We start from the raw sequence: 19,340 nt of genomic DNA, 5'->3' as shown, positions 1-19,340 counted from the left end.
TGCTGCCGGGTTGACGGGCCGAGGTGGATTTTGTCGACATGCGTGCGCGTGAACGAGCTGAGAGGCTCCGCCGAGGCCCAACGCGAGAGGCCTGATGTTGCAAAGCGGTCCCAGCACGGGGGTGGGGGACCCGGGTCTTGAATTGTGGCTGAGGCCGGAACCTCAAGCGGGCAATTTGAAGCTCAGCATTGAGTTTGAGTCACTTGCCGTGAGGTGGCGTAAAAGTCGTGATTTACGAGGGCGACCGTGCGCCGCCGCGTTCCCCTCGACAGACTTGCAATTTCCTGTGCGAGAAAACACTCACTCAATCTGCGCCGAGGGGGAAGCACTCAAAAAGGCAGAGAAGGCAGCCCCAGCAAGAGAAAAAAAATGTATAATAATCGCAACCACCCGAAGAAAATGTCCGACAGCTCTCACTCACTTGACATTTAAAAAAAAAAAAAAAAACATTTTATTGACTCGCGAGTTCCCGGCAAAATTCATAAAGGGTGCGCGCGTGAGCGGGCCGTCCCGTTGATTGATTTGGAGCGCGCCGAGGCGCACCTCATAAATAACCCCCCCCCCACACACACACACACACACACACACACACTTGGAAACACATGGTCAAGGCATTTTCCACTCTGACGCTGCCGCCCAGCCAGCAGCAGAAGACGATTTTTGACATTGTCGATCATGACAGGATCCACCAAAAATCTCGGGAGTCGTGCCCCAAATGCAAGAGGAAGTCAGCCATTTTGACATGAAAAAATTCTCGGGGAGCGACAGCTAACAGGAAGTGTGGCCTGTCGCTCGCATATTCCAACCGCTAACAGGCTAACAAGTTGCCGGACAAAAAGCTTTTAGGCAGAGCCTAAGCTCTCTCAAACGCTTCCTCAAAGCGGGACGCTAAAGAAAAGAATCACAAGTTGACTTGGTGGCCCACCGCTTCCTTCTGCACCGAAGCCTCCCAGGCGACCAGTTTGGACCAGACGTCAACCAAAGCTTTCTTGAATGTTAAACCAAATAGTTTTCACTCATTTCATCTGAAAAAGCACCCAAGCTTTCAATCTTAAGGTAACATATCGCTGCGCAGACACACACCCACACCCACACACACCCACACCCACGGAGACCACCCAGAAGGACACGGGCTGTCAATCATGTCAGTCAGAGAATAAACAAGAGCATGTTTGATTTTTTAGCTTTTTTCAACACTCACCATGGCGAGAATTTGAACGTGGATGAACTTATTGACACGCGCGTTTCTTTCATTTTGGTCACACAGATGAGACACGTGAGTCTCCTGGCATCAATTTCATCTCTGAGCTGAGACACTTTTAGGTGAGCTAATTCAATTAGTGAGGCGCTTTCAAGTGGCCCTCATAAACACACATGCACGCACACACACACACACGTGCATAAACACAACGTGTGTGTGTCTCTAGGGCAAAGTTGTCTGTCAGCACAGAGGCTTGAGCGCAGGCCTCATTATAAGCCTTCTGGCCATGCAACACACACACACGTGCACACACACACACACACACGCACACGCACACACACACACACACACACACGTGCACACACACACACACACACACACACACGCACACACAAACTTTTAACATCAGCCCAAACGTGACCCGCTGACCTGGTCTAGTCTGGGTCCAGACTGTGGTCATGTGACTAATCCAAGGAGATTTTCAGTGTGTAAAAACATTGTCATTTAAAAAAAAACACACACAAAAAGGACATCATCGCGTGACATCATTAAATCTACGCGCGCACGCACACACACACACACACACACCCACACACATGCAGAAGACGTGAGGAGAAGTCGAAGAGGAGATGTCGGCCGCCGTGTGCGGCTTGCGACTGCTTCGCATTAGCGTCTAATCAAGTTAAAGGCGTTCTCTTCACCTCTTTGGGCTCCCAAGTGCACTAACTCAATTGGGTCGTGGCATCTCGGAGTCCACGGGCTACAACGCCGCCTGCCCGCCCGCGTCTACCATTTTGTTTTCTTTTCCTTGTACCTGCCTTGGCCCTCCCGCTTCAGGTTTTTAGCCCCGAGGACAAAAAGTTCCACCTCGCTGCCGTCAAAATAGTCTCGTTTTATCACCTTGGAAAATGTGGCTCAACTTGAAGTCGGTTTTCGAGCAAGGTGAGCAAGGGCTAGGAAATCAACGGGCCTAAAAGTGAGCAAGGCATACAAAATATAGATTTGCTTCCTGCTCGCGGAATCGGGACAGGGAGAGCGGTGGCAACAATATACCAGCACAAAATGCATTTCTCTAAACAAGTCCAGAGAAGCCCAGAAAAGCGCCAAAAAGTCCCACTTCCTTTTAGTGTCAATGTGCAAAACAGCTCAAAACCGCCAGCCAATTAAAAAAACAGTACCCAAACCCGGCGGGACCACTTGGAAATCCACACGGGGTCTCTGCTTCGACCCAATGTCAGAAGTTGACCCTGAACCCGGCCGGCACGGTGCGTGCGTGCGTGCGAACGCCAGACGCAAAACCCCGATGCGGCTACTTGCTAGCGGCTACTTGCTAGCGGCTACACCGCTCTACCAACATCACGGTAAGAGCTGAAGCTCGCTCATCAGTGCGGCAACGCAGCGGGCAAAGTGTCGCTCAAGCCGTCGCAGCCATGCACGCCACGCCGCCTTCCCGATAACAGGCGGGCCGGGCCTACTGTGAATATGACAAAAGCACACACACTTTTAACAGTTACACACCCCAATGCGCTACATCCCAGCTATGCGCACGCTAGCTTTTTGAGTTAGCACATTCTTTTTCAGTAAAAGAACACACACACACACATGCACCTGCTGTCCCTTTTGTTGTACGTGGCAATTAGCGCGGAGTTCTCGCCCGTTAGCGAGCCATTGTAGCATTAGTGCATTGTCCTAGCCGCATTAGCGCTGTGGCACTTGTGCAGCAAAGACACAAAAGCAAGCCGTGGTCATCACGGCGCATTTGAGAAAACGGGGCAGGTCAAGCAAAGAAAACGAATCCAAAAAGACGGCCACCCCAGTGTGGACAGAATATTTCCTCCAAGAAGAAAATATCCCCCTGCCTGCCAGCCAACGGTTCTCATGCAGTGACTATGAATAGTATCATTTATCTATAAAATTGCGGTCGGTAGAGCTAGCCTCATGAACACGTTCCCTGCCTGGGGTCAGACGTGCCACTACATGGACAATTTGAGAAGGACTGCAGCGGAGGGAGCCACACTTTGGCAATCCCAGCTAGCCACGCCAATGACCTTGTTTAGAAATACTTTGCGAGCAAGCCAGGCTACGTCAGCACCCAGCCAGCCTTCAAAAATAAAATCCAGCAGATACGTACGTATGTATAATAGAGAGGCGAAAAGCGCGAGGAGGGCCATTAGCTCGCTCGGGGCTAACGTTTGCGCATGTGGCAAGGTGTTGGGTGTAATGTTCAAGCATTAGTTTCAAGGTCTCTCACACGCACGCGCATTGAGGGGGGTCGTGCGAGCAAGCGAGCGAGGGTGCGTGTGTGCGTGTGTGCGTGCGTGTGTGTGCGTAATAGCCGCATTGACAGACATGAGCGACCAGCTGCGCTCGAATCCGCAAAGTTGCTCACTCGGAGAGAAACACGATCAAGGATTACCGCAAATGTTGACGACAGATGAGCTCATTATACCTTGTTGGGTTTGCTCGGGATTCGTTATTTCGGTTTTTGCTCTTCATTCAAGACGTCCAATTATAACGACTATAATGCGACTAATATTCCTTTCAAAACATTTGAAACTGTAGGAAAAGTTCCAATAAGGGCACATTCAATTATGGATAGAAATTCAAGTACAAACATCTATAAAATGAAGTCAATTTGCATTGTTGTCCTATTGTCGTTTTTTTTGCTCTTTTAACTAAGTGAGGAAAAATCCAATTCCTGAGGTGGCCACCTTCAAGACTACCACCAAAATGCTGGCTTGCTTGCTCGCTTCATTGAGACGGACATCGCGTTTAGTACGTAGTACTATATGACGAATAGCTGATGAGTGCTGGTCTGTCCTGAGGGCGTGATGCCACGCACGCACGCACGCACGCACAATGCACAAGTGTCGATTGCGCAACACTTGTATGCATTTGCGTTGACTTCTGCTCGGTCCGTGTTGCTTGTCCAGCTGTTTAAAGGCAAATCCCGACCCGGCGTGTTTCCACAGCTGCTGCCGGATCAGAACAAGCTGCTCCCTTTTACCCAGGGGGACCCCCAAGTCGAGAGCCCTTCCCCACCTCGTCATTTTTTGGGCGGACCCTCGGATCGGTGGCATCACGTCGAATCGCTGCGTTGTATTCAACGCTAAGGTGACATCGGAAACGAGCGACGTTCATTACCTGACGTTGTTCTCAGGCTGGGCTCTTTACCCATTGACCTCCAGATGTTATTTTGAGGGACCCCCATCCCGCCCTTCCCCCCATCGTGCCCTCGTCCCCGCGGCGTTCCGAGGCTCATCCAGAGACCTGCAAGGCTTTTTTATTTACTGCACGCAGACACGTGAAGGTCACACGTGTAGAGGCGCCTGATGACTTTGCCAAATGGAAAGAAAGGCTGCCGTCACCCTCGCCGGACATCTGGCTTTGTCGGTCGGCGGGCCACGGGAAGTGAAGGGAAGGGAAGGGAAGGGAAGGGACCCGGGCCGGGCGGGCGTCAAGCGGTGAGTCGGCCCGTAAAGGGCCCTCCGAGTGGCGTCCGGCGAGTCGTTCACCTTGGACACTTTGGGTCCAAGGCCCCCCCTCGCGCCCCCGTCTGGCAGGTGGCTTCCTCTCTGGATAATTTAGAGCGGGGCACACGGGTCGTCGTGGTCGTAGGAGCGGCCGCCTGCCGCAACTCGCTCGGCAACGCTAGCTTGCTTTGTGATGTCGCTTGCGCAACAACGGCGCTTAGTTTGCTAGCTTATGCCGCTCATTGGCTTTGGTGCTTTTGTCAGGCCGGTGGAGCGGAGCGGACCGGACCGGAGCGGGTCGGAGCGGACCGCTCGGACGGCTTTGCCGCTTGATTGATTAACAACAAGTCGGGGCCACGCCTTTCAAGGAAACGGCAGCTGAAAATGGCGGCCTTGAGCGCCAGCTGCCTACAAAGCAAAAGTTACGGCGTGCCGTCAGTCGCCGGAGGGGTCAAAGGTTGAGCGTGTCAAAGAGATTTTGACCTTGAATGACTTGTTGCTTCTTCAAACGTTAGTTGTTTGGAGGATTCGCTCGGCGTCTCCTTCCTTTTGAAGTTCTTTGACGGAACACGTTGCCATCGTCACTTTGGCGTGTGTCTTTTACAGGACGGGAATGTTTGACGGGGGGCTGGGGGGGGTCATCCATCTCCCACTCCGTCCCTGACACCGACCCCGGTTGCGCTCACACAACATGATGGAGTGGACCACAGATGGAGCTGCGGCACAGCGGGTGTCGGCCGGTGCTATGGCGGGCAGGTACGCCCACTGGGCGACGCGCACGCACGCACGCACGCACGCACGCACGCTAATGACTTTTACATGTGCGGGGCAGCCTCGGCTCCCGGCGGCCGAATTCCGCAAATAGATTTTGCAGAGTTGAGCCGCCTTCAGCTCAGATGAAATCTCAACGTGAGAAAAATAAGAATCAGCTCTTTTCTACGCTGCTTCTGCCAGTTTTTTCATTGGCTTGCCTACTTTGTTGGTCACTTCATTGTCAGGACTCAGGATACAATCAGTGTTTCATTTCACACTTAAGCATTTTCTATAAGTAAACTTCACATCACAACCCAGCAATGTGTCCTCTAGCAGCATGCACGCACGCACGCACACACACACACACACACACACACACACACACACACACACACACACACGCACGCACACACACACACACTGGACGCTATGCGAGAAAGGTCGCACACATATACGTCCAGCGTGGGGCCGACACCTGAGGCCACACGTTCATTTGCTGCATTCAAAAACACACGCGCACACACACAGTTGTCAAAGCGAGCCGCCTCCACAAAGGTTGTGTGTGTGTGCGTGTGTTTTTATGAGCTGTGGCTTGATCCCATCCTGCTGCAGCTCAAATCAGACCATCCAGCTGCTCTGGTGCAGCTCACCGTCACCATCCATACACCTGCTGTCCGTGCCCACACATGCACACGCGCATGCACACACACACGCGCACAACAACAACAACAACAACAACAAGGGCATCCACACGCAGCCTATTCATTACCGTTCCAGGCCTGCGCCTGCGCCTGCGCCTGCGCCTGCTGATGTGCGCCATGTAAAAACAATGAACGATAATCAACAACGCCAAAATCCTACTCGCATCCTTCCTAAAAACAATGTTCAAGAAAACAATCTGACTTTAGTACAGTTTTTAAAAATGATCATGAAAACGCATATATGTATGTGGAGCATAACAACAACAACAACAAAAAACTAGCAAAACAGTGTAAAGTGAGTAAAATAAAAAGAACTAACTCTGCAAACAGTGTGACCTTTAATAATTTGCGTCTTCCAAGTCTCCTAACTCAACCAACGGACCCGCAGAGTAACGCACGCACGCACGCACGCACGCACATACACGCACACACACACATATCTGCCCGCGGCTCTTTCACTTGCGACATTTTATCATCTGAGCGCCAGGCCAGCTCCACCAAAGACGACATTTTATCCGGTGTGAAGCGGGTCAAAGAGAGGCGGCCCAACCGCGGTGACAACCGAAGCCCGCACCGGATCAAAAGTGGCAAATGGCATATTTGTTTCTCTTGTTTAGGAAATCCAAAGTGATTGCGGCTGCTATGAAAGGAAGCATGGGCTTAGTTGTCTCCTCTTTATGTAAGACGCACGCGTGTGCCCAGGAAAGGACCACCGTCATCATTTGCATGGCTTCTGTAGATTCTGTTACCGGGGCGACAATACGCCGCCGATCAAATATCACTGTGCTCTTTTCACAACAATAGCTGAGCGCCACGCACACAATGTCCGCCTCGTATGTGGGACAGCCATTCGACGTGGTCCCGACGAGACGAGCCCGGCCCGGCCCGGCCCGGCCCGGCCCGGCCCGGCCCGGCCCAGCCCAGCCCAGCCCAGCCCAGCCCAGCCCAGCCCAGCCCTTCCCTAAGAACGAGGTCACGCTGAAGGAATTTTAGGCCTCGTACTCGGATTTGGAAAAACAAATTGAAAAGATTCAGGCCCAGGCAACAGCTGATCTGCTACTTTGCAGCAAAACGTCGGGGAGGGAGACGACCGCATCAAAGATAGTCAACGGGAAGTCAGACGCGCTTGCGTCCATTTTGGCCACCTGCCTGCCGGAACTCGGGCGCGCCAACGCTCGGCCCCGCTATTTGATGACTTGGCGTACTTATGTGGAGTTCTAGGTCAGCAGAGAAGGTGTGGTGGATGTCCATTGTTTAGTAGGTCAGGTAAAGTAAAGTGGGTCACGGATGAAGCCCACGGGCACAGGCGCTTCACTCGCATTGTGCTCCCAAATCCAGACGGGAAGCCCGGACGGGGAAACCCAATCTGTATGTCAAAAGCGTCGGATTTCAGGAGCTTGCCCCGAGGCTCGGGCCCACCACGCCGGAGCCACAATGGCAACGCGGCTTTGACCTTGATTTGGTCCAATCCCTGAAGACGCTCGCCTATAAAGAGTCCTGAAGTGGTCAGGTCCACCTGAAAAAGCTGAAGCGCAAGCATGAAGATCTTGTTGACGCTGGCGTGCATGATAGCGAGGAGCAGTCCGCTGAGCCTGAGCGACTGCGGCGGCGACGCCCGGCGACCTCAGATGGACGACATGGCGGTGGAGTGCGGCACGGCGTCCATCGCCCTGGCCATCCAGGTGTGCCCCGTCATCTACACGGGCTACAACGAAACGCTGCTCATCCTCAACCACGAGATGGGCCGGGACTGCCGCGCCACCTTAGACGAGTCGGCGTGGCCTCCCGTGGCCCGCTTTGAGTTCCCGCTCAACAGCACGCACGCCTGCGGCAGCACCTTCCTCACCACCAGCTCGGCCGGCACCGGCGTCTTCTCCGACTTCTCCAACATCCAGACGGTGAACGTCAGCGGCATCGTGCGCTCGCTGGACCCCACCAGCGGGACCATCACCTACAACGCCGAGCTCAAGTACTACTACTCGTGCGCCTACCCCTTGGAGTACCTGATCAACAACACGCAGTTGGACGTGTCGGCGTCCTCCGTGGCCATCCGGGACAACAACGGCAGCTTCCTCAGCACCCTGACCATGGAGCTGTTCCGGGACGCCGACTACGCCCAGCCCTTGCTGATCCCCCAGCTGGGTCTGGAGCTCCGGACCGACATCTACGTGGAGGTGAAGGCCACCAACCTGACGGGCCAGTTCCACGTGCTGCTGGACCGCTGCTACGCCTCCATCTCGCCCCTGCCGTCCAACTCCAGCTTCTTCAACCTGTTTGTGCCGTGCTCCCAGGACCAGCTCACCACCATGGTGCAGAACGGCGTGAGCCAGAGCGCCCGCTTCCACTTCCCGGCCTTCCGCTTCATCGAGCAGCAGAACCAGACGGTGTCCACCTACTACCTGCACTGCATCACCCGCTTGTGCGAGACCAGCACCTGCGCCACCTTCATGCAGTGCAACAAGCGGCGCAGGAAGAGGGACGCGGCCGACGTCACCCGGCCGTACACCGTCACCTCCCCCATGCTCATCACCAAGACCGAGAGCGGCCGGTCCAAGGAAGAGAGCCCGGAGGGCGGCGAGGGAGGCCCGCTCCCCGACTCCACGGTGGGACTCGGCGTGGCCGTCGGCGCCCTGGCGCTCGCCTGCGCCGCCGCCTCCTGCGCCGCCGCCGTCGTCTTCTACAAGAGGTTCAGGAAATAAGGAGGCCCAAAATGGCAAATCTCTAGCGGGTCGACTGCCGACGTCCGTTAGGCTAGTCCATCCGAATCAAAGCTTTAGCGTGGATGTTTTGAAAGCAAACTCAAAGTAGCTGTCAAAGTATTGTGTTTCTCTAATTTATTGGGAATGTCTTTTTACGTTTGAAGCCCAAAATGCCAAAAAGTTCCAGTCAGCCGGCCAGCCAGCCAGCCAGCCAGCCAACCACCTGTCACCCGATCCCCCTATCCTAGCCTACCCTAAGCCCGATCCCAAGGACAAAACGGATGTTTCTCATCTCATTTATGTAACAAATAAACAAGTATGGAAAGCTATTGTGTCCTCTTTTTTTCATGTGCCACAACAGGAAAAAGGGCCAAATGACGTCACCACGCTGCCGTCGAGCATAAACAATGAGGAGGCCATTTGGGTCAAAAGTGGATATTGCCGGAGCGTCTGCGACCCCTCGGCGTTGCGTCCGTCAGCTTCAATAAGCGGGAGTCTGGCGTGCGCGAGCGGCGCGGTGCAGCGCGGCGCGGCGCGGCCATACTTCACGGGCAGGAATCCGGCAATGACAGGCCGCTCCCTGCGGAGCCATAAACACGGAGCGCTCACTCAGCGCCGGCCGGCCGGCCGCGCCGGATCGGGATGATAGAGCGCAGCAGCTTTATTAAGTGTCGCGCCAGCCTCAAACCAAACGATGCCCTCCCTCCCTCCCTCCCTCCCTCCCTCCCGAAGCTCCCTCCCTCCCTCGTGACGTTCTTTGGGCAACGTTGGATTTTTCCCATTTCATTCTGTCCTCAGTTGATAGGGCTCAAAGTCGCTGGCAGCAGGTGGCACGCGCAAAGGATGTGTGCCAATCGCAAAAGGCCGGCCGGCTGGCTGCGCGGGCATCGCCGTCGGCGACCCTCCGTTGCCCAGTCGGCCCGCTCGCCCGCCCGCTGCACGTCACCGCTTGCACTATTTCACAGACGGGCGACGACACGCGCAATTTGGTCTCGGCCTTCAACATCATGTTACCATTACACGCCTCACTTTGCGTGTGCGCGCGCGCGCTCGTCCTTCCTGCGGAAGCGGCACACCTGAGCGCCGCCGGCACTATATCACGGAGGGCGGATGCGCGTTGCCGCGGTCTCCATGGGTGGCGCGTCCTTGGCCTTCCTAAATCTTTGCGAGCTTTCAAAGCGTTTTACGCGCGCAGCGGGACGAAAGCGGAGCGGCTTTAAGATGCCTTTGCAAGGCAACGACTCCACAAGTGACAGACTTGGTCAGGTGCTGGCTTCAGCAGACGCAACGCATTTGCCCAAGCAAGCACGGCTCAGCAACTCATGCAGGGCGTGTAAGTTGCCTTGCATGGACCGAGTGAAAGCGCCGTGCATGTTTGACGCTTCGCTCTGCTGTTCCCCTTCATTTGGCGTCAATTTACTTTGGCTAGTTTTCAAAACTGGTTGTTTGTTGATTGCCTGCGAGATTTCAAAAAGAAAGAATTGCAGAAAAGGAAGATTTTTTTTCTCTAACCAAAAAAAGAGAGCTCGAGCCAAATCTTAAACCTCGAGCATGAGCAAAAGAGCCGCGCGTGCATAGCGTTGACCTTCAACTTGCGGACGAGGACGTTGGCGGTGCACAAGAAGACACTTACTTGGCAACAACAGCTGCCCCCACCCAACATGCATTGCTCCTGTCACACAAAGACAAACACAGTCTGCAGAGAGCACACGTGCGCGCGCGAAAAAGAGCGAATGGGCGCAAATGCGGACAACCGAGGGAAGACGAAGGAGGTGACGAAGCGGAGGAAGCGGCGACGACTGCCAGAGCGGCGAAAGGCGCGGCCTTGTCCGCACATAAACACCTGACACGCAAAACCATCGGCGCTAACAACACCATGGCGGCGAGCGGCTATTTTTAAGCGCGACGCGGACGGGGACGCGGACGGGGCAGCTTCATTTCCACGTCTCATCTGTCACTTTTATTTCGGGCCGGTTGAGAGGGAGGGCCAAGTTACGCTGCGCAAAGAAGCCCAAGAGGCGGGGCCAAAGAGGACCGATAGTTTGTGGCTCCCCTCGCGGCCTTTTTGCTCAAAATGTAGTCAAAACGTTGGCTTTTTTTTTTCTTAGCAAAGACGTCGTTCTGGACACGAGCTCGTTGCTATGTTTTTGTTGTGCTATTTGACTTGCTTTGTTTTCAGAGGCTTTTTCATCCATCCATGAATTAGGCCGAGTCAGAAATGGTTGACTTATTTCATTGGTTTTGATTCGTTAAAATGAGCTCTCTCCTGTCCAGGCACACAAACAAATCTGTGCCATACAATGGCAGAGAAAGGCAAAGCCTCTTTTCCACACTGACCAGGTCACATCATTCCATCCTGGTCACAGACAAATGTGTAAATCAATTTTACACTCAAGCATTCATGTCTGTCATGTGTGCGTGCGTGCGTGCGTGCGTGCGTGCTGGCGCGCGTGCGCGTGCCTCCGCATAAACCATTTCAGCACAGCTGTGTTCTGCCACTCTATCTGTCCGGCCGGCCGGCCGGCCGGCCGGGATAAGCCTTTCAAATCTCCCCCGAGCATCACGCGGCCTGCGGCCTAAACGCCTCGCAAACGTGTGTGATGTCGCCGGTCCGCGCCTAATCCAATTAGGTTTGGCGCGGGAAGTAACCCGGCACCGCGCAAAGCCGGCACCTGAAGACGTTTGCGCCAACTTAACTTGATTTCCAAAAGGGAGGCCCGGAACAAAAAACACATCAGAAGATGTTCAATTGACAGAGGGTCCAAACGGGACGCCACTGCTCACGCTCAGAAGATGTCAAATTGACAGAGCGTCCAAACGGGACGCCACTGCTCACGCTCAGGAGATGTCAAATTGACAGAGCGTCCAAACGGGACGCCACTGCTCATGCTCACAATGATCAAATTGTCACTTTCAGAGCAGAACTTTTCACGCACTAATTGCAAGCTCGGCTCATTCCCTGGAGAAGAGGCAGGGGGGCCCAATAAAAAATGAGGAGTGGGATTGAAATCCGCACGGGGGGGGGGGCTCAGGGCCTTAGCACCTGTCGCGTTCGGCCTGGGAGTCATGAATGCGATTGATGAGCCAAGCGGGGCGAGCCCGGACCCCGGGATCTCCGGCGCAAAGCCGGGGGATCGGCGGACACCTGTCAATCAGCCGCACTTGGCTACCGACGTCGCAGCTGTAAGACGGCTAAGCTCCGAGCCCGAGCCGTCTTGTGACATTCTCACGGAAACCGGATCGGAGCAAACGCGCAAGCTTTTACTAGCCGGAGGACGTTTTGCTTTTCGCCCAAAAGAAGTCAAGCAAGCAGCCAGGACAAGCCTCCTGCAAAAAGCGGCCGAACGTCTCTCGGCCATCTCTCGTGCGGAAAGGTCTCCAGGGGTGGGGTGAGCTGTGGGCCAAAAGAAACAGGAAGGCGGCCATTTTGGTTTCAAGCTGCCATTTGACGGCAACTCTTTTTGCCGTCCCCGGTACTGTGGAGCGGCGTCCCGTTTTAGAGGGTGGCAAGAACAACACCCTTGAGCACTTTGGGTTTGATCTGGGTTTTATGCGCGGCTTACTTCCAAAATGTCACAAATTCGAAGTGGCTGGCATTTCCAAGTCCAGTAATAGTTAGGCCACAATATTAGAGCCTCCAAGAATTGGCAAATTTGTTTTGCTAAAAAGCACGACAACAAATGGAGGGGTATGAATACGCTCCAAACCTTTGCACTGACACAAATGCGGCCATCAAAACGGACGCCAATTTGGAGTTGAAGGACGCTATCTGGAAGATCCGCTATTGCTGGCGTGATGGTCCATTTGCTCTGCGCGCATGTTACAGAATATGCAATGACATCACTAATACGTGTCGCCGATTGACGACGGCTCTTGATTTCTCGTGGTGAAACGCTGCCTTTTCTTGCCAAGTCGTGATTGCAATTAGCGGCCGAGCTAAACGCTATCGCTAGCATTCGTCCGCCAATCAGTCGCCAATTGGAAAAGCGCTCGAGCGTCTGCTTGTTGAGGTTGATTCATGCTCGTCTTGTCGGAGGTCTCGTGACCGTATATTATGTGATGTAGAAAACCAGAGTAGAAATAAGAGTAATAGAATTCCGAATGTAATTGTACATATCCTATGTCCAAGATTGATCGTCTTATTATTATTAAATAGAGAAACACAAGTCATAAATGAATCAATATTTTGTAGGGGCATCAAGAATCCAACAAGGTCTGCTCATGTACTGCCAACAGATGAACGTGACGGTTGGCCAAAAATACAGTGGCTGTCATTGTGTGTGTGTGTAGGCAGGTGTCTAATGACCTGGGGGGGGGGGGGGGGGTCTGACACTGCAAACACATTCACACCAGGGAGGTCTTGGTGTTGCAGGAAGCATCATCGATTCAAAGAAAAGACAGGACGTCCCATGACCGTTTTCGCTTCCGAGGATTTGGCCAGTAATCCAAATTTGCTCCCCCCCTTGCCTTCCAATCTCCTTTTCGAGCCACAACATACCCCCCCCCCCCCCCACCACCACCCCCCCACCCAAGCACCGCTCGACTGGTCGGCTGCAGCTGTCCCGTTTCCCTCTAATTTTTCTCTGTCAGAATTTGCTCCTATAATTAGCAGAAAGACCTCAGCGACTCGGCCTCAAGTACTCCCCCCCCACCCCCCATCGGTAATCCCGCCGCTCCTTCCACGTTCCCAGCCGGGCCACCACCTGCCGGCCCCTTTTTTTACATGACGGCCGACAGGTTCTCCCGAGCACCCGCTGCCCGCCGACGACAACGTGGGAAGAAGTAAATAAGAGAGCCCCGAGAGCTCGCTGACTTGTCATTGCGTCCGTGTCGACCGGCTAATTGTTTTCCCGCCACATGCCGAGCGGTGCGCCGGCAAACTTTGTGGCTGGCTGGGAGCTGAGCATTCCTCAAGGTGAGGGCGCAGAGCCGCCTGCTGCCAGGCCGGCCGGCCAGGCGGCCTTCCGAGGTGGCTGCTCGCCAACGAGAGAAAAAGTTGCCACAATTTGCCCAAAACAGCGGCGTCCTTTTCTCCAAATGTTCCTTTCTGGTGGTTGGCCTGTCTTGTCTTTGTTCTTAAGGCGTTTTCTTTCCCTTTCCCACGCCGGTTTTGGCCGTCACGGCGGATTTGTCCGCTTTAGCGCCTTTTGGAAAGCTGAGGCCATGTTGATTTTGGGGGTTTAATTCCACATAGCGTGACGAAAATGTGCCACATTACACCTCTCTGAATTGGCTTTTTCATTGAAAGAAAGAGTCAGACGCGCCACGCCACGTCTTGGGGCTTATGAGACCACATGTAGGGCCACGCAAATATCATCATTATTATTATTGGATGGACGGGCGGACAGAGATGAAATGACAATTCATCCGGAATTGAAAATGGCAGCGAGGTGACACGGAACAAACTTTGAAAAGGGTGCGCACGCTTGGGCAACCCCACGACCGCAGTTAATTATTCTCGCTCGGAAAACACTTTGCATCTCGTCAGCTTTGGGCGGCAAATTAGCAACATTGCTAACGAGGCGGTTGGGGGGCGTTTGGCTGGGGGGCGTCCGGGGACACCGTGCACGCAGCTGTCGCTTTTATTGACCCGTCACTTCTTATACGTCGATGACAGTCGGCTGATACAAGCGGCTGGCGAGCTGGCAGGAAACCGCTTGTAAACTTCTCGATGGCGCTCATAAAAACACGCAAATAGATCACGCAGCCAGCCCTCATTCATTTTCCAGAATAATCCGATTTTTGCCCTGCAAGAATGAAAAGCGTCTCGATGTGATACTGATATCGTGGCATGATATCCATCTCCGTTCAAATTGAGAGATTTTCATCCAATTGTTTTTCAACGTGGATATGACGACTACTAGAATTTGGTGCATTTTCCAGAGCAAAGACTGATTTTTAATCCCAAAAATACGACGGGGGATTCTTTTGCGTGTGTAACGTTAGCTGCGCGTGCATCTGAGCACGGCCAGGCCAAGTCACCAAAGCGGATGCCAACCACGCCGTTCAAATGCAGTCTAGCGGAATGTTCCACTTGACCATCCAGCGACCGGCTCGGCCCGCCACGGCCCGCCACGGCGCGGAGAGCGCGCATGCAAGCACGCGCCGCGTTCTCGCCTTTCCGCGGACCTTCTCGTATTGCCGCGCTCGAGCAAACATTCGGGCTCATAAAACAGGAGATGCGGCCAGCGACTTTGTCCGCTACGACGTGTTAAGAGCGGACGTGAGGAAAGCCGGCAGACATAAACGTGCCGGCCGCAGTTCCACGTCACAAGCACATTCCTCGCGTCATCGTTGATGCTCGCTCCAGACCGTGCCGTCATCGGTACCGTACGCAAAAGTGTCTCTGAGAAAAGACGCCGTCTGCCCAAGGAGCCAAACGCCTGAAACGGTAAACCGAGCACGTCTTTTCAACAAATGAGCGAGCAGGTCAGCAAATTCAGCGGACAAGGCAAGGCAAGGCAAGGCAAGAAACAAAGTCTGTCTGTGGCTTTGCGCTCGTCTAGACAAGGCGACGTTTTTCAAGCGCTGCCAACAAGTTTGCGACTTTTCAACAGAAAAAAAAAACAAAAAACGGTCGCGACAAGAGGTTTCACGTTGCCGCCGCCAGCCGACAAGCATTCAGCGCTCGGCGACCCGTCTGTCAGCGACCGCTTGACAATTAGCACTTCATAAATCAGAGCCTCCTTTTCTTCAGCGATGGAACTCATTAGTGGACACAAGTATTGGGACGCAATTAACCAAAGCCGGAAAGTCCCTCGGAAGGCTCGCAAAAGACAACGGGGAGCAAGCTCACATTGCGACAACGTTGAGACTACTCGGTACGGCAAACGTGGCGATCTCGGTCGGCCAAGGAAGCGCCGGCGGCCGGCCGCCCGCCCGCCCGCCCGCCCGCCCGCCTGGTGAAAGTCCAACAAGTAAACAAACAAACAATCGGTCCAAATGTCTGGCTTTCCCCCGCTGGGCCTTTGCGGGTCAAAGGCAAAAGACCAGCGGAAAGCTCATAAATCAGCCAGATTTTAGAATCTGATGACAAACCAAATTCCTGTCTGAAAAGGTCCGCGGCCCCGCCCCCCACCTAGCGGGACTGTCATCGAAGCCGCCCTATAAAACATGGCAGCTGTCAGCCAGGCTCGCTCGGACCGCCATCCGACCGCTCACATGCTCCTTCTGAGGGACAATTCTGGCCCGGCGAATTCCACTTTGCATTTTGTCACATTGGACTGCTGAGGTGCTGTTCGTGGGCGGGGAATGGGGCACGGGGGGGGGCTGTCACAGCTTCCAAAAAACAAGAAGAACAAGCACTCGCTACCCGCCCGTTAAAGGTGGTCCCATAACGGGCCAGGCCGGGGCGCCCAGCTGGGAAATGCCAAGTCGAGGTCTCAGGTTTGGGTCATCACATCGTGCTAAATGTTGTCACGGCCATTTGATGAGGGGCTTTGGAGCTCATTTTGCACTCACCAAACGCTCAGTGGTGATTTGGGGATGGGCCGCTTGGTTGCTTTCATGCCATCCTTTGTCACTTGAACTGGTGCGGATGCTTTGTGCTAATGAGCTAGCAGCTGGCACGGCGTCTTACGCAACTAAAGCCGGAGGAGCACGTTGCTGCCACTTTCAATCTTCATTTGACTCGATTGCGCCGTTTCTTCCTTTGGTGGCTTGATCAAGAGAGGCGAGGAGAGCGAGCGAGCGAGCGAGCGAGCGCAGCGTGAACAAGTTGAAGCGCTACTAAAGTGTCACAGTCCAACTCGGGCGTCCTGAATTCAAAGCTGTCCTTAGGCGCTAGTAAATTTAACTTGACATTCCGCCAGCCAGCAGGTGGGGGGGGGGGGATTAGCGTGGAGCGCTAGGAGGCGCGTGACACGAAGGAAGGGAGGGAGGCTGGCGCTGCAGGGTTCAAGGGTCGCTGCGTACGGTAAAAAAGGCCGCGGGTGGGTCTAAATGCATACGGCGTATAAATACATACTATGCACGCGGTGGAGGCACATGAAAAGACGTTTGCCCAGAAACGGCCCACGCCGTGTTCTCAAGAAGTCAATCAAGAGACACCTGCTCCCCGTAGCAACAGCAGCGCTTACATTTAGCTAGCGCTTAGCCTTAGCTAGCGCTTAGCTTACGGTTAGGAAACCTTAGCTAACTTTGGTTTCCCCCTTCAATTGATGTCAGTCAGCGCCCTGTCTTGTTATGATGGCAGGAAGTTCAAGCGCGGCGTAGCCACAATGCTAACGAGTCGCTCTGCCCTCTAATGGCTAAATATTGAGTCATAATGAAGCGGCACACACATGCGTGGCATAAATCACTTTTATAACGCTTGTCACGTAAAATTGGACTGCCGAGTGTGTCGGCTGCGTTTCAAGTGGTGGTCTGTTTCCTGGCCGCTTGGGCCCCCGCCCCACCCCCACACAAGTCTATCTATGGGGGGCTCACACAAACACATACGTACGTGCGTGTCTGAATGCGAATCTGAAGGTGGCAGCTGAACCGGGACACACAAATGCACACATCTCAAGGTCAAACAATCATGACAGACATGCAAGGAACTACTTGTCCTACTTTCTTATGTGGAAATTTGTCGGGGCAACTTTGGTCCCATGTCCGTGTCGATTGCGCAGAAGGACGGGCGACCTTGAAACAAGGCGGAGCTTTTTACGATTCGGCGAGCTTAAAGGGCTACGATTGCCATTCGGGCCCTGCCAATGCCCACTTTACCCCTTCTGACTTTGTGGGTAGGCCGTGCTATTCATGGCTAAAAAAGGTACCACGCGCCCGCTGCCCACCTTTCCTGACACGAACTGACATGAGAAGAGAAAAGCCAGGTGATAATGGAAGCGGCCCGGCGTCTGGAGGCGGCCGGGGGGTGCAAAGCGTGTCGTTAACAAGGCGGCTCAAAGCCAGCGGCCGCATTAGCATGCGTCGCCCGCCCGCCCGCCCGCCCGCCGGCCGCCGCTGCCACCACGTCTCTTGAGGTGTGAGGTTTACACGGGCGCTAGCATGCTACCGTTCCTCGCACCCCGCAAAGCTAACACCCCGACAGACACGGAAGTAGGGTGCTGCTGATGCGCTTTATTGGCCAAGGGTGCTAAAAACGTGACGCTAGCTAATGACACATTGGAATGAAAAGTAAACAAATCAGGCTCGGGCACAAGTTTCACCACTGGACCTGAAGCTGGCTGAATTTCATAATGGGACACACACACACACAAGTCTCGAGGACCTTTGCCAAAGATAAAAGCGGAGGCCGGCCATTTTGGGCCTAAACTGACATTTGGGAGCAAATTCCAGGCCTCAAACGTTCATTTAAAAAAATACTGCCCTCAATAGCAGTTTGACCAAGGCATTCAAGTTCATGAGAGAGTTAGTCAAAGAAATGAAAACATTGGTCACCGACAGACAGCAAAAAACTCAAGACGTGACATTCGATAGAACGTCGGCCATTGTGCTTTGAGATGCATGACGGCTCCCGAGGTAACAAAAGCGCTAGCTTAGCCGAGCGGCAGGCTCAAAGTGTCACCGGGGTGCGGGCGGACGGATGCACGGACGGACGGGGGTTGGGCTGGTCACACGATCCGCTCTCGGGACCCCGCCCACCGAAGCGGACCTTTCTCATTTAGACGCGGGGGTTTCTCGGCGGGACGCCTCTTCAAATGAGAAACACCTGCCCGTGGGGGTCGTATCTCCGACATCTCCCGAGGCTTTGGTGTGCGCGCGGCGGGCTGGCTGGCTGGCTGCCTGCCTGGCCGGCTGGCTGGCTGGCTGGATGGCTGGCTGGCTAAAATGAGGCAAAAAGGCCCGTGGCCACAAAGACTGTGATCCTTAGAAGCTTCAGTCTGGTGCTGGTTAGGCTTGAAAGTGGTGGCCAAACGCAAACTCAGTCTTTTTGTCATCCACCAAATGTTGTTTGCTCCAAAAGCTTCCAGCAGTGATCAAAAGCACCAACTTGATCTTGACCCTCAAGGGGGCAATCTACTATTCTTCTTTCTGCTCTGCTTTTGTCACAGGTAATGAAGAAACAAGCAATTAGATGCCACTTCTTTGACCAGCAATCTCACCGAAAGACAACAACAAAATTGGCAAAATCCATCGTGGCTATTTGCTTGACGTTTTTGATTGTCCAAGGCCATGAAATTGTCATTGAGCTTAATGAGGTCAAGTGGACGTTGAACAAATTGGAAAGCATTTCCAAATTAGCTAGAAAATGCGGTCTGTCTTGCGCGGCCAAAAACTGTCTGAAGGTGCTAAGTCACTCCAGTTGAAATTTTCAATGTGGAAATCTTTTGAGCACATTCCTGACACGCGGATGACGACTTCACAGATGACTGCCAGTGCTTGGGAAGCTTTTCTGGCACTTTTTTTTCTTTTTTTTGATTGAACGCTTCAACACGTGTCGAAACCCGCGCGAACGCAATGATTCACGTCTGCGGAATCTCGGCAGGAGAAGAACAAAGGTGACAGGGCGACCTTTCGTCACATCCTCCAATTGGACAAGCGCAAGCAAATTGGCGCAAAGAGAAGA

General features: G+C 53.8%; 1 protein-coding gene across 1 annotated transcript; it reads left to right on the top strand.

Moving 5' to 3' along the window:
* Nucleotides 1-7,129: 7,129 nt before the first annotated feature.
* On the top strand, nucleotides 7,130-9,092 carry LOC125974214 (zona pellucida-like domain-containing protein 1). Its single transcript, XM_049729190.1, has one exon. The coding sequence runs from the start codon at nucleotides 7,667-7,669 to the stop codon at nucleotides 8,825-8,827; it is 1,161 nt and encodes a 386-aa protein (XP_049585147.1). The 5' UTR covers nucleotides 7,130-7,666; the 3' UTR covers nucleotides 8,828-9,092.
* The last annotated feature ends 10,248 nt before the right edge of the window (nucleotides 9,093-19,340 follow it).

This window comes from Syngnathus scovelli, chromosome 8 (genome assembly GCF_024217435.2).
Source record: "Syngnathus scovelli strain Florida chromosome 8, RoL_Ssco_1.2, whole genome shotgun sequence".
NCBI lineage: Eukaryota > Metazoa > Chordata > Actinopteri > Syngnathiformes > Syngnathidae > Syngnathus > Syngnathus scovelli.
This window is presented reverse-complemented; position numbering and strand designations above follow the sequence as displayed.

Excerpts from the sequence above, each read along its gene's own strand:
- LOC125974214 (XM_049729190.1), top strand. The coding sequence starts at position 7,667 with ATGAAGATCTTGTTGACGCTGGCGTGCATGATAGCGAGGAGCAGTCCG.